The sequence below is a fragment of the Tursiops truncatus genome, chromosome 4, assembly GCF_011762595.2.
Source record: "Tursiops truncatus isolate mTurTru1 chromosome 4, mTurTru1.mat.Y, whole genome shotgun sequence".
NCBI lineage: Eukaryota > Metazoa > Chordata > Mammalia > Artiodactyla > Delphinidae > Tursiops > Tursiops truncatus.
The window spans coordinates 78,680,866-78,692,954 of NC_047037.1; the positions used below are offsets into that span (position 1 = coordinate 78,680,866).

Genomic DNA, 12,089 nt, shown 5'->3' on the forward strand with positions numbered 1-12,089 from the left:
AAAAAAAAAAAAAAAAGAATCTTGTGTAAAAATGTATGTACTGACTGCTATCTATTATTCTGAAACTGTCCTCAAAATATTTCTACAAAGAAGTCTTCTTTTACACCTGAATTTAAGACACCTGAATCTAAGAGGTTATTACCATATTCTGTAAATTGTAAATCCCCACCCCTAAAGTCTGCAATTCTGATTGTCCTGCTGAAGAATCTGCTGTCCTAGTTGTAATATTTAAAACACGTCTGTTTTCTGAAATATATAAATACACATCAGAGCTTTTTTTTTTAACATCTTTATCGGGGTATAATTGCTTTACAATGGTGTGTTAGTTTCTGCTTTATAACAAAATGAATCAGTTATACATATACATATGTTCCTATATCTCTTCCCTCTTGCGTCTCCCTCCCTCCCACCTTCCTTATCCCACCCCTCCAGGCGGTCACAAAGCACAGAGCTGATCTCCCTGTGCTATGCGGCTGCTTCCCACTAGCTATCTACCTTACGTTTGGTAGTGTATATATGTCCACGCCATTCTCTCACTTCGTCCCGGCTCACATCAGAGTTTTTTGAACCAGAAAAAGAGCTTTGGAATTTTCTTCTCTCTTTACGTATAAAAGAATAATAAACCTCATGCCTTTGCTGGAGTCCTGCTTCAAATACAGAGTTGAGAGCTTTTTCTCATTTAAGTCAGCACACAGGCCTGGTTAAAGCATCACACCTCTATCTCTCTCAGGCCGGCACAGGTCACTCCTGACAATCATGAAGCAGAGGGCATCCGAAACAGATGAGACACTGCGTGTTGAAAGCGTTCACATCAACACAAATTGATGAACTTCCAAAGTAAATACTGAATCTCTCTAATGGGCCAGACGGGGAGGCCACAAAAAGAATAAGACACAAGCCCTCACAAGTAGCCTGAGATCGTCCCCAGAAGACACACAGTCACCACACAACAGGATCAGTGTGGTGAGAGGGTTAGAGACAGAAGGCTGTGGGTGTAGTGAGGAGCCTGAACGGTCAGAGCAGGTTTCATCTAGGAGATGCTACCTGAGCTGGGGCTCGAAAGGGGAAGAGGAGAGGGAAGAGCACCGAGGAATGAAGAAAGGGGGTGAGTATTCATTGTACATGATTAGAAGTGCAGCATGATCAATTTGCTCTTTGTAAAGATCACTCTGGAGGGCGATGAGGAAGGCAGTACTGCAATTTGAGGCACCAGATAGGAGGCTAATAAACAACACTCATTTAATATACACTGATTAAGTATCTCCTGTGTGCCCAGGCACCAGGCTAGGTTCTGTCTAGAGGAGAATAAAGGCAAGCAAATAGGCAACAACAAACTGGCACCATGTCAACTGCCATGCCCAGGAAATGAGAGGGCGCAGCTAGGAGCAGCCTCTCCTCAGACTTGAGTAGCTTGGATTGCAGAAATCCAGCTGAAACATACTTGGTGCAAAAAGGTAAAAGAATAACAGATTTGAAGGATATTTAGGAGGTAGAACCAACCAGCAGATGCTATTGGGACCCCACATATACCCCTCACTGTTCCCATGCGCCATACAGCTTGCCACTGCAAACATCTCTGAGACTTTACCTGAGGACACTCGTGTTTGGCTAGCGCAAGAGGCAGGCCAGGAAGCACCAGGGAGTTAGCACGCCTGGGAGTGGTCCTCCACCAACATCAGATAGAAGTCGGTGGGACAACTCTGAGTGCCTTACGCAGAGGACCCAGACGGACCGATTCCCAACTGCCCACATTGGTAACATGCTCATTAACGCACCTTGTCCTGGCTCCCCCACCTTCCCAGTCTCACTTCCCCATTCTCCTAACAGTGCTTCCTGGAATCACCCCCCAAATAAACTACTTGCACTCAAATCCTTGTCTCAGAGTCCACTTTGGGGAACCCACCCTAAAACAAACAGAAAAAAACTTAGCGAAAGATCAGATGGTAAAAATGAAGACTCAATATGAGGCTATGAGATTTCTAATTTGGGAGACGCTGATGCCATCAACTGAGATAAAGACTCTTCAGGATAGGAAGAGGGGTAGATTTGGGGTGGGGAGCGAGGACAGAATAAGTTTGGAAAGACTGACCTTCAGGTACCCAAGGGACTGTTATCTCAAAATTCCCTGAGTACAAGGTTAAGACTCTTGACTTTGAAAAAAGTGAAACTGAGCAGAAAAGGGACTACACAAGAGGAGAAACCACCAGAAATGAATGTCACTTCTCCCTAAAGGGGAGTTACGTATCTTCCTTTGACCTAAGAGAATACAAAGCCCTAGCTATCTCTTCCAGCCGGTTTCTGTATTCTAGCTTCTCATAGTTGAAGGGACTCACTCCTTTAAGACCATACATCGCTCCCCACCAACAGCCAGCAATGGCAGCTGTAGAATCACTGTCTCCACCGTGGAAAAAGGCTCGGTGGGCAAGCTCCTCCCAGGAGTCTCCTGCAGCCAGGATGGCATCGTAGGCAATCATGGGGGCATCATGTCCACTGCTGCCGCCCCAGCCAGAGTAGCTCACGGAGGTGTAGAACTGATCCCTCTCCTTCACATCAAAAGGCTTGGGGAAGGTAGGGGCTGATCTGCCATCCCAAATCCCTCTGAGTTTTAGGTACTTTTTCCATTGGTCTTGGAAGTAAGACCTGTAGGAAGGAAAAAAATCTACAGTCAATTGAAAAAATAAAGTCAAAAGCCATTAGGAAAGGTACCAGATAGATGTGTGAGCAGGGAAAGCTCCAAGATGACTTCAACTTCTGGTACTAAAATCATATGATATAAAAAAATCAAAATGAGCTCTAAGTGACATTCATTCAATAAATTTTTGCTAAGGAATGATGTCAATAAGGCATTGATACCTGTTGCTACATAAAGAAGATATACAGCAAGTTAAAGGTGAGAAATAAAGGTTTGTTTTTCCTGAGTTGAGAATCATGGCAAGTGTCAACTTTCAAGGGTGAACTTTATGTATTTAGCCTGTCATTATATATTTTATTTTATTATTTACTTTATATTATTTTCTTAACAAAAATTGTACATATTCAAGGCTGTATGACATGATGATTTGATATACATATACATAATGAAATGATCACTACCATCAACCTAATTAACACATCATCTCCTTATACGGTTACTATTTTTTTTTAAGAGAGAACTTTGGAACATCATGACCATGGGTGATTTCATTAGAAAGCCTCAGTAAGCGGGCCACTCACTGTTGTGGTCTCTCCCATTGTGGAGCACAGGCTCCGGACGCACAGGCTCAGCGGCCATGGCTCACGGGCCCAGCCGCTCCACGGCATGTGGGATCTTCCTGGACCGTGGCAGGAACCCGTGTCCCCTGCATCAGCAGGCAGACTCTCAACCACTGCACCACCAGGGAAGCCCTGGACCTTTTTATTCTAAGAAAGGGAACGTGAAATGAATTCAAGAAAAGGGGAAGATGTGGCCTTACCACTTATTAATTAGCTGGTGGAAAAACCTATCTCTAGATAATTTTAGCCAAGGATTTCACAGTATTGAGTGTCAAGACAACACTGAAAAAACAAGTTCCAGGAAATAAGCAGGGAAGTTCATCTCAGTAAAGAATAGCCATAGGGACTTCCCTGGTGGTCCAGTGGTTAAGACTCTGTGCTTCCACTGCAGGGGGCATGGGTTCGATCCCTGGTCAGGGAACTGAGATTCTGCATGCCACGTGGTGTGGCCAGAAAAAAAAAAAGAACAGCCACAAAAACTATAGAGAACAGGATCTCTACGCGTGAGGGAAGCAGTGTAGCTGCCTTACTCCCTGAGGTCTTCACTTGGCGACCTGGTGGCCACCACCACTGGGACTGTACTTGAAATCCTTAGCAGGTGGGTGGGGAGGCAGCTGGATGCGGTGGACGACAGAACTGGATGGTGAGAACCAGGATGGTTGCTATGATCTATGAGCTTTAGGCATACACATGCACGCATGTGCACATACAGGTTCAACAACCTTCTAGCAGGAGCGTGCAGCTACAAACTTACCAGTGTTGAAGATTCTGCTCCACGAAGTAGCCTGATTGGACAATGTACTTTTTAGCTTCCGGTAGCACCTCCATCAGTCCTTTTCCCCACTGCTGGGGAGGCTTGCCATTCACAGCATAGGCTGTAAAAAGAGCAGACACGAGGGCTCCCAGGAAGCCTGTGGGATGGTGGTGGGTCATCCGGCCACTCTCGACGCTCACCTGGATCAGGGTGTCCAGCTGGCTGTGGTGAGGGAACCGGAGACCGATGCACATGGCCCGCACGGCAGCCCCGCAGCCACCCTCATGGCTGTTAAAGGGAATCCTCCAGCCGTCAGCTTTGTCTGGCTCCAGCAGCATGGCGTTCTGCATTGAGGCGCCCCCTGGGGAGAGTCCGGTATGGGGTCAGTGTACCCCAAAGCGAAGCCCCCGCAGGATGAGAGAACCAAGCCCCATCTCCAGCTTTCCTTGATGGAAAGGGAAAGCGAAAAAGTATGATGATGAATGTCCCCAAACTCCAAACCCCAAATCCCAGAGCAACATTGTGCCTTACTTACACCAGAGTACTTATACTAGACGCCCCTAGGTTTATGGAGCGGGGAGCTTTTCATCAGGAGGTGTTATTGGCTGAATTGTATTCCCCAAAATTCATATGTTGAAGCCCTAACCCCTAGTACTTCGGAATGTGACTGTATTTGGAGATAAGGCAGAGATGATGAAGTTAAAGTGAGAATGTTAGGGTGGGCCCTAATTCAGTCTGATCAGTGTCCTAATAAGCAGAGGAAATTTGGAGACACAAAGAGACACCAGGAATGTGTGCTTTGAGAGGGCACAGCTAGAAGGAAACTGTCTGCAAGCCAAAGAGAAAGGTCTCCAGAAGAAATGAAACCGACACCTTGATCTCAGGCTTCTGGCTTCCAAAACAGTGAGAAAATAAATGTCCGTTGTTTAAGCCAGCCGGTCTGAGGTTATTTTGTTACAGCAGGTCAAGCTAACTAATACAGGAGGAGCTGGGGGAAAGGCGATTCCCATCAGCTGGTGGCCCAAGTGGCTGTAAAAAGTTCCCAAAATGAGCAGGAACCACTTGTGAGCAACCTGGAACCAGAAAAGGGGTCTCTACATGACCTTTTCCAGTCTTCTTTAAAAAGAAAAAAAATTTTCTTTATTAAAGAAAACTCAGAAGCTATAAATAAGTAAAACGAAAATAAGAAACTATAAATACCCCTATCACCCACATACAATGATTAACATCTTTGTGTATATTCTTCCAGACCTCTCCCAACAGAGATATACATATATACTTTTTTTTTTTACATATATACTTTTAATGAAAATGGGTTCAGAAATGAAATTGAGTTATTTATAGTGAGATGGATGGACCCAGAGTCTGTCATACAAAATGAAGTCAGAAAGAGAAAAACAAATACCGTATGCTAACACATATATATGGAATCTAAAAAAAAAAAAAAAGGTTATGAAGAACCTAGGGGCAGGATGGGAATAAAGACGCAGACTTACTAGAGAATGGACTTGAGGATATGGGGAGGGGGAAGGGTAAGCTGGGACAAAGTGAGAGAGTGGCATGGACATATATACACTACCAAATGTAAAATAGATAGCTAGTGGGAAGCAGCCACATAGCACAGGGAGATCAGCTGGTGCTTTGTGACCACCTAGAGGGGTGGGATAGGGAGGGTGGGAGGGAGGGAGACGCAAGAGGGAAGAGATATGAGGATATATGTATATGTATAGCTGATTCACTTTGTTATAAAGCAGAAACTAACACACCATTGTAAAGCAATTATACTCCAATAAAGATGTTTAAAAAAAAAAAAGAAAGAAAATGGGTTCATAAGATAGTGTTTTGTAACCTAATTTTTTTTACTTAATATACAATATCTTTCCATATTGGTAAATAGTTATCTGCATAATTTAAATGGCTGCAGATGTGTCACCATAATTAAATAAATTACAGAACATTCAGGTTGTTTCTATTTCTGAAACAACTATAAAAACTAATGTCTCCTTGAAATTTGAATCTCATTCAATATTTTTAATGATTTCCTTGGGCCTGTTTATTCTCCACTTGCCCAGGACCTCCACTGGCTGCTCTCACCTGGTGCCCGGCCATTCATGTCTCCCATGCAGTTTTGGTAATGCTTAGCAAGGATGGAATACAGGTGAGCCAAGTCCGAGACTTTGCCAGCTTCCAGGAGAGCGTCTGCCGTGGCCAGATGCATCACCGTGTCATCACTGACTCTCCACCTCTCCACATCTATGGCATCCAAACCGCCAAGCTGGGCCAGCTGCCTGTGAATCTTTTCCCCATTCCGGAGGAACTCCCACTTCCCGTTGAAGTACCCCAAGGCATCTCCAGCTGCACTCAGCACCATGGCTGCCACATACTTCTTGATCAATTCCCCGCTCATGGTGAGGCTGTCTCTGGGGGAATATAAAGACACACAGAGGATGGGGAGAAAAAAAAAAAATCAGAAAAAATAATAGCCCTATCTACATTTTACTGAGCACTCACACCTTGCAGGCACAGTATTAAGGATATCTCATTTAATCCTCACAACTGCTCTATGGGGAGTGGAATAGGCCCATTTTACAGATGAGTAAATCAGCCACGCAGTATCAGAAATGTTATGTGACTTAGGTCACAGAGCTAATTAATGGCAGGGCTGGCATTCCAACTTAGATCCATCTGACTCCAAAGCCCACAATTTAACTACGATTCCATCTTTGCCTCTCCTTGGGTGGCAAGCCCATTAAATTCTGCAAGTCAAACCAAGCTTGTCATTTTCTCTTTTTGGTTTGAATTTGGCCTTGGAATGCATCCCTCCTTTACTTAAATATTAACACTTTCCATTGGTATCACAATGCACTGTTTGCAAAGCACCCACACATCCTGCCTCATAAGTAGGCCTGGATTACAGTATGCACTTCACAGATATTGCAGCACTATTTACAACAGCCAGGTCATGGAAGCAACCTAAATGCCCATCGACAGACAAATGGATAAAGAAGATGTGGTACATATACACAATGGAATATTACTCAGCCATAAAAGTGAAAGAAATTGGGTCATTTGTTGAGAGATGGATGGATCTAGAGACTGTCATACAGAGTGAAGTAAGTCAGAAAGAGAAAAACAAATATCGTATATTAACGCATATATGTGGAACCTAGAAAAATGGTACAGATGAACCAGTTTGCAGGGCAGAAATAGAGACACAGATGTAGAGAACAAACGCATGGACACCAAGTGGGGAAAGCAGCGGGGGGGTGGTGGTGGTGGTGTGATGAATTGGGCGATTGGGATTGACATGTATACACTGATGTGTATAAAACTGATGACTAATAAGAACCTGCTGTATAAAAAAATTAATAAAATTACAAAAAAAAAACCCCAGAAAGCATGGTCAGAGAGGGTAAATTCACAGAAGCAATAAATGGAGGCACTGGGACCCAAATCTTCTGATTCTGGGCCCTTGACTCAGCACAGACCTACTTACCTTGAGCAACCTCTTTGTGCTTCACCCTCCATACCTGTAAAGTGGTGGCAAAAACAGCAACAACCTCGTGGGTTTGTTATGAGGAATAAGTGAATTAATTTTTATAAAGCACCTAGAACAGTGCTTTGCACATAGTAAGCAGTATTTTTATTATTCATACACAACCAGGGAAAATGATTTTTCTATTAATTGAACTAGAAGACTGTACTTTCTCCCACAACCTTCCTTTCAACAGCAATATTTAAATTTTGTTTTCCTTCTAAATGATTGAGTTCTAGAGTCCTGGGGTCTCAGCGAACACTCTCTCCATGAATCTAATCCCCAGTAAAGTGCTGGTTTCCCTGTTGGTGCGTTTCCAGTTCCCCATTGTGCCCTATAGCCTGTAGCGTTCACCTCCAAAGCCCTCCACTGTCTGCTCCCACTCTATCAGCCACTCTACTTGCCCTGACCAGGAGAACACTTGCAAACGCTGGTGGGCCAGCTCATCCTCCCTCAGCTCAAGTTCTTTCCCCATCCAAGATGCCTTCCTCTCCTCCTCTTCCCTAAAATCTATTTACTCAGGGTTAAGTTCAAGTCATTGGGCTTCCAAGAGTCCTCCTCCAGCTGCACTGCTGTGGGCCAGGAAATACAGACTGGCAAGCACCTGAGAAAAATGATGACAGACTGAGCAGACCATTACTGAGTTACTGATCACGCTGAGTTAACTGGTTCCCAAAGGCTATTTGTAAAACATTACTTACATTTTATTTTATTTATTTATTTTTTGCTGTACTCGGGCCTCTCACTGCTGTGGCCTCTCCCCTCGCGGAGCACAGGCTCCAGACGCGCAGGCTCAGCGGCCATGGCTCACGGGCCCAGCCGCTCCGCGGCATGTGGGATCTTCCCGGACCGGAGCACGAACCCGTGTCCCCTGCATCGGCAGGTGGACTCTCAACCACTGCGCCACCAGGGAAGCCCTACTTACATATTTTATTGTTTATAAATGATGCTTAGGAACTGGCGTTCTGGGCTGATAGTCCTGGCTCTGCCCAGAATCAGGTGTGTGATTGTGGACAAGCCACCCATCCTGGATCTCAACCTTCCCATGGTAAATTGGATTGCGGGGCAGGAGGGGAGCGAGCGAGGCAGCCTGGGCTCCTGTCTCTGCGCTGAGTGCTTCAGAGTCCAAGCTTAGTTGGCTTCTGAAGATCAATCTTTAACCCTCTATACCCTCTTCCAAAGTCCTCAGCTTCTTTTCTGTAATTCCTCTGGCTCCACCCGAAATGTGTTTTTATGAGTTTTGAGTGAGGCTAGGGGCGATGACCACCTCGTTCTGTGGGGAAATTTCCTTTAGCTTTGACACCGTACTGCTCTGGCCTCCCGCTCTCAGAACGCTGATATTCTCTAAACTCCTCTAACTTTTCCAGTTTATAGGCTCATTCCCGAACTATAAATTCACAACTGAGATCTGGGCAGCTGCTTCCCGGCAGTCCTCTGCTATTTTTTTGGGGGGGGGGGTGGGGAGCAGGCGAGTGGGGAACAGGTCCAGGCCCGACAAGGGGTGGGGGGTGGCCCCCGGGGCACCACGGGGGAGGAGCGCGCGGGGGACGCGGGCGAGGAGGGTGGGGAGGAGGGGCGGGCGGCACTGGTCGCCGGCAGGCTAGGAGCGCGGGTGTGGGAGCCGACAGCGGGGACGGGTACCTGGTGGCCACGAGGCGGGCACGGCGCGCGGGCTCAGGGCGGGGCCGGGCGCGGGGAAGTCTGGGTGCGAGGAGGCCCAGGGCGGACCCTGCCGCGGCGCCCGCGGACCACGCCCAGGTTCAACGTAGCTGGACGAGTGCCGGGCGCAGCTTTCGGCTCGGAGGCGCGGAGCCTTCTGCGCCCGAGCCGGGTGGCGGGACCCCCGTCACCGGCGCCCTCAGCTCCGGAGGGCGCCGGGGAGCACCAGGAGCCGCGAATTGGCACTGCTCCGCTTCCCCCGCCCCCACACGCTTTTGAGAGACTGTTGGAGACTCACGTGTGACCCCGGGTTGACACCTCGGCCTTTCCTCCAGTCCAGCTCCTCTGGGCAGTGAACAGCGTGTGGCCCCTGACTCGGAAAAGGGTGGTTAGTGTGTGCGCGGCCTTTGTCACGGTCTGGGCCCCTCACGCATAAAATGGGACAATAATAGTACCTACCTCTTAGGTTGGTTGTTAGAATTTAATTAATTTTAACTCTTGTCATTTGTTTGGTTGCAGAATAGAATTTTTTCATCCTGATAGCAAAGAAAAGCAAAGAAAAACTAAGAGTATTTTTTGTCTGAATAAATATCATCTGAAAAATACTAGAATCACCATATGCAAGTATTCTATATACTTCTCAAGAATTTTGATTTGCTGTGCTTATCTTTCTCGCTACAGGCATTAAACACCTACTGTGTACCAGGTGGATGCTAGGTCCTGGCACAGACCTGCTCTCATGGACTGCACCCAGCTGAGTGATCTCATCTTAGCCTGTTGATTTGTTTGTTTTTTAATAAAATGTTCCTTTTTTATGATAAAAAAAATAATGCATACTTCCAGTAGAAAAGTTGAGAAAACTTTTAGAAATCTCTCTTAAAAACACATCTCTCAGGGACTTCCCTGGTGGTGCAGTGCTTAAGAATCCACCTGCCCATGCAGGGGACACGGCTTGGAGCCCTGGTCCGGGAAGATCCCACACGCCAGGGAGCAACTACACCCGTGAGCCACAACTACTGAGCCCGCGTGCCGCAACTACTGAAGCCCACGCGCCTAGAGCCCGTGCTTCACAAGAGAAGCCACCACAGTAAGAAGCCCGCGCACCACAACAAAGAGTAGCCCCTGCTCGCCGCAACTAGAGAAAAGCCCACGTGCAGCAACAAAGACCCAACGCAGCCAAAACTAACTAACTAACTAAATAAAAACTCTTATGTGTTCACAAAGATAAATGTTTCTGGATTTCTTTGCAGAATTGTTTCTCATAGCAGAAAATTGGAAATAACCTCAATCTCTGTTTAGAGTGGAGAGTGAGTTTCCTTCTCCTAAATTAGGGCATAATTATGAATAAATTATTCATAATTATGAATTATTTTAATTACCTTTCCAAAAAGGTAGACATTTAAATCAGTAGACTTTGGGTAAATAATCAGGCTCACAAGGAAAGAGCTTGGAGACATTTTGTTAAGTAAAAAAGTCAAGTTTTCGAGTGAGTAATATACATGGTCTATTTATGGAAGAAAAAAGAGCTGTGTGTGTGTGTGTGTGTGTGTGTGTAAAATGACTGAAAGAATACATGTCACATTGTTAGTAATGATTATAATTACCTCTCAGGAGGCTAATGGGAGGGTTTGCTGGGAGTAGGGAGAGAGAGAAGGGGAAATTTTTCACATTAAGAATTTTTCTTTTACATGTAGAAAGAAATTTTAGAAAGCACAGGAAAAAAACCACATTCCACCACTCAGATTTTAAATACTTACAATATTTTATGCACATTAAAAAAAATTGGATCATTTTGTATATACAATTTTATATCCTTTTTTTTAACCACTGAGCTTCACATTGTAAGCATTTCTCTGTGTCATTTGTGACAGTATCATTACTATAATTGAATCCAAATGTTCAGATAAGGTAATGCCTCTAGGGTAAACTCCCTTTCACGTTGATACCAAGAAATATGAGGCTCTGATGTTCAGTTTCTCTCCAACCCATACCATGGCCAAGGCTAGTTCAACAGAAGGAAAACAGAAGCATAGATAACTGAAAAACAGGAGATTAAACAAATCTTTGCCACTTCGTGGGCCTGAATGTGTAAATACCATGCCACCATGCCTCATTAAGTCATGAGAGCTAAAATTAAAAAAAAAAAAGAGCTAACAGGAAATGGTTAATAGACAGGGCCCCTTGAACTCTGCAGCAAACACACAATAACAAAACGTTTCAAAGGAAAAACAGACCACAGAATAGGACCACAATACACACCTGTTAAAATGATTTAAAGTGGGGAAAAAATGAAGTAGAGGCTTTTTAGAAGAAAGCTGGTCCAGGAGAAATAGGAAGCCCAAAGCGGCTGTTCACATACATATGCTGTATCATGAACTCACTTCAGAAGACTTAGTGAGCATCTGTGGTGGTTAATTTTATGTATCAACTTGGCTAGGAAATAGTACCCAGATATTTGGTCAAACATTTTCTAGATGTTTCTGTGAAGATATTTTTAAGCTGAGATTAACATTAAAATCAGTAGACGTGGAGCCAGCTGATTATCTTCCATGTAAGTGGCACTTAACCTATTCAGTTGAAGGCCTTAATAGAAAAGAGACGGCTCTCACCCAAGGAAGAAGAAATTCTACCAGCAGACTGTCTTCAGATGGAGCTGCTACTTCAACCCTTAACCTGCGTCTGCAGCCTGCTGGCCTAGCCTGCAGATTTTGGACTTGCCAACCTCCACAATCTCATGAGCTAATTCTTTAAAATCAATCTTTCCCTCTTTCCATATATGTATTGGTCCTGTTTCTCCGGAGAACCCTGACTAATACGGCATATAAAATGTGCTAGACACTTTGCTAGGCACTCCATGCAGCTACTGAGGTAGGGCAAGAATCACACAAA

The 12,089-nt window shown here is 45.1% G+C and overlaps 1 protein-coding gene across 9 annotated transcripts; it reads right to left on the reverse strand.

Moving 5' to 3' along the window:
• Window positions 1-61: 61 nt before the first annotated feature.
• Window positions 62-9,716, reverse strand: ADPRH (ADP-ribosylarginine hydrolase). 9 transcript variants are annotated; one of them, XM_033855810.2, is made up of 6 exons: window positions 9,660-9,716; window positions 9,499-9,570; window positions 7,503-7,536; window positions 6,101-6,426; window positions 4,007-4,367; window positions 67-2,640 (listed from the first exon to the last, which is right to left on the reverse strand). In XM_033855810.2, the coding sequence occupies exons 3-6, from the start codon at window positions 7,532-7,534 to the stop codon at window positions 2,238-2,240; spliced, it is 1,122 nt and encodes a 373-aa protein (XP_033711701.1). In that variant the 5' UTR covers window positions 7,535-7,536; window positions 9,499-9,570; window positions 9,660-9,716; the 3' UTR covers window positions 67-2,237. The 9 variants fall into 9 exon arrangements, with proteins under 9 accessions (XP_019778084.1, XP_019778086.1, XP_019778083.1 ...); XM_073804206.1 differs by lacking the exons at window positions 9,499-9,570; window positions 9,660-9,716 and adding exons at window positions 8,243-8,412; window positions 9,183-9,311; XM_019922525.3 differs by lacking the exons at window positions 9,499-9,570; window positions 9,660-9,716 and adding an exon at window positions 9,183-9,311 and having other exon boundaries at window positions 62-2,640.
• Between the last annotated feature and the right edge of the window lie 2,373 nt (window positions 9,717-12,089).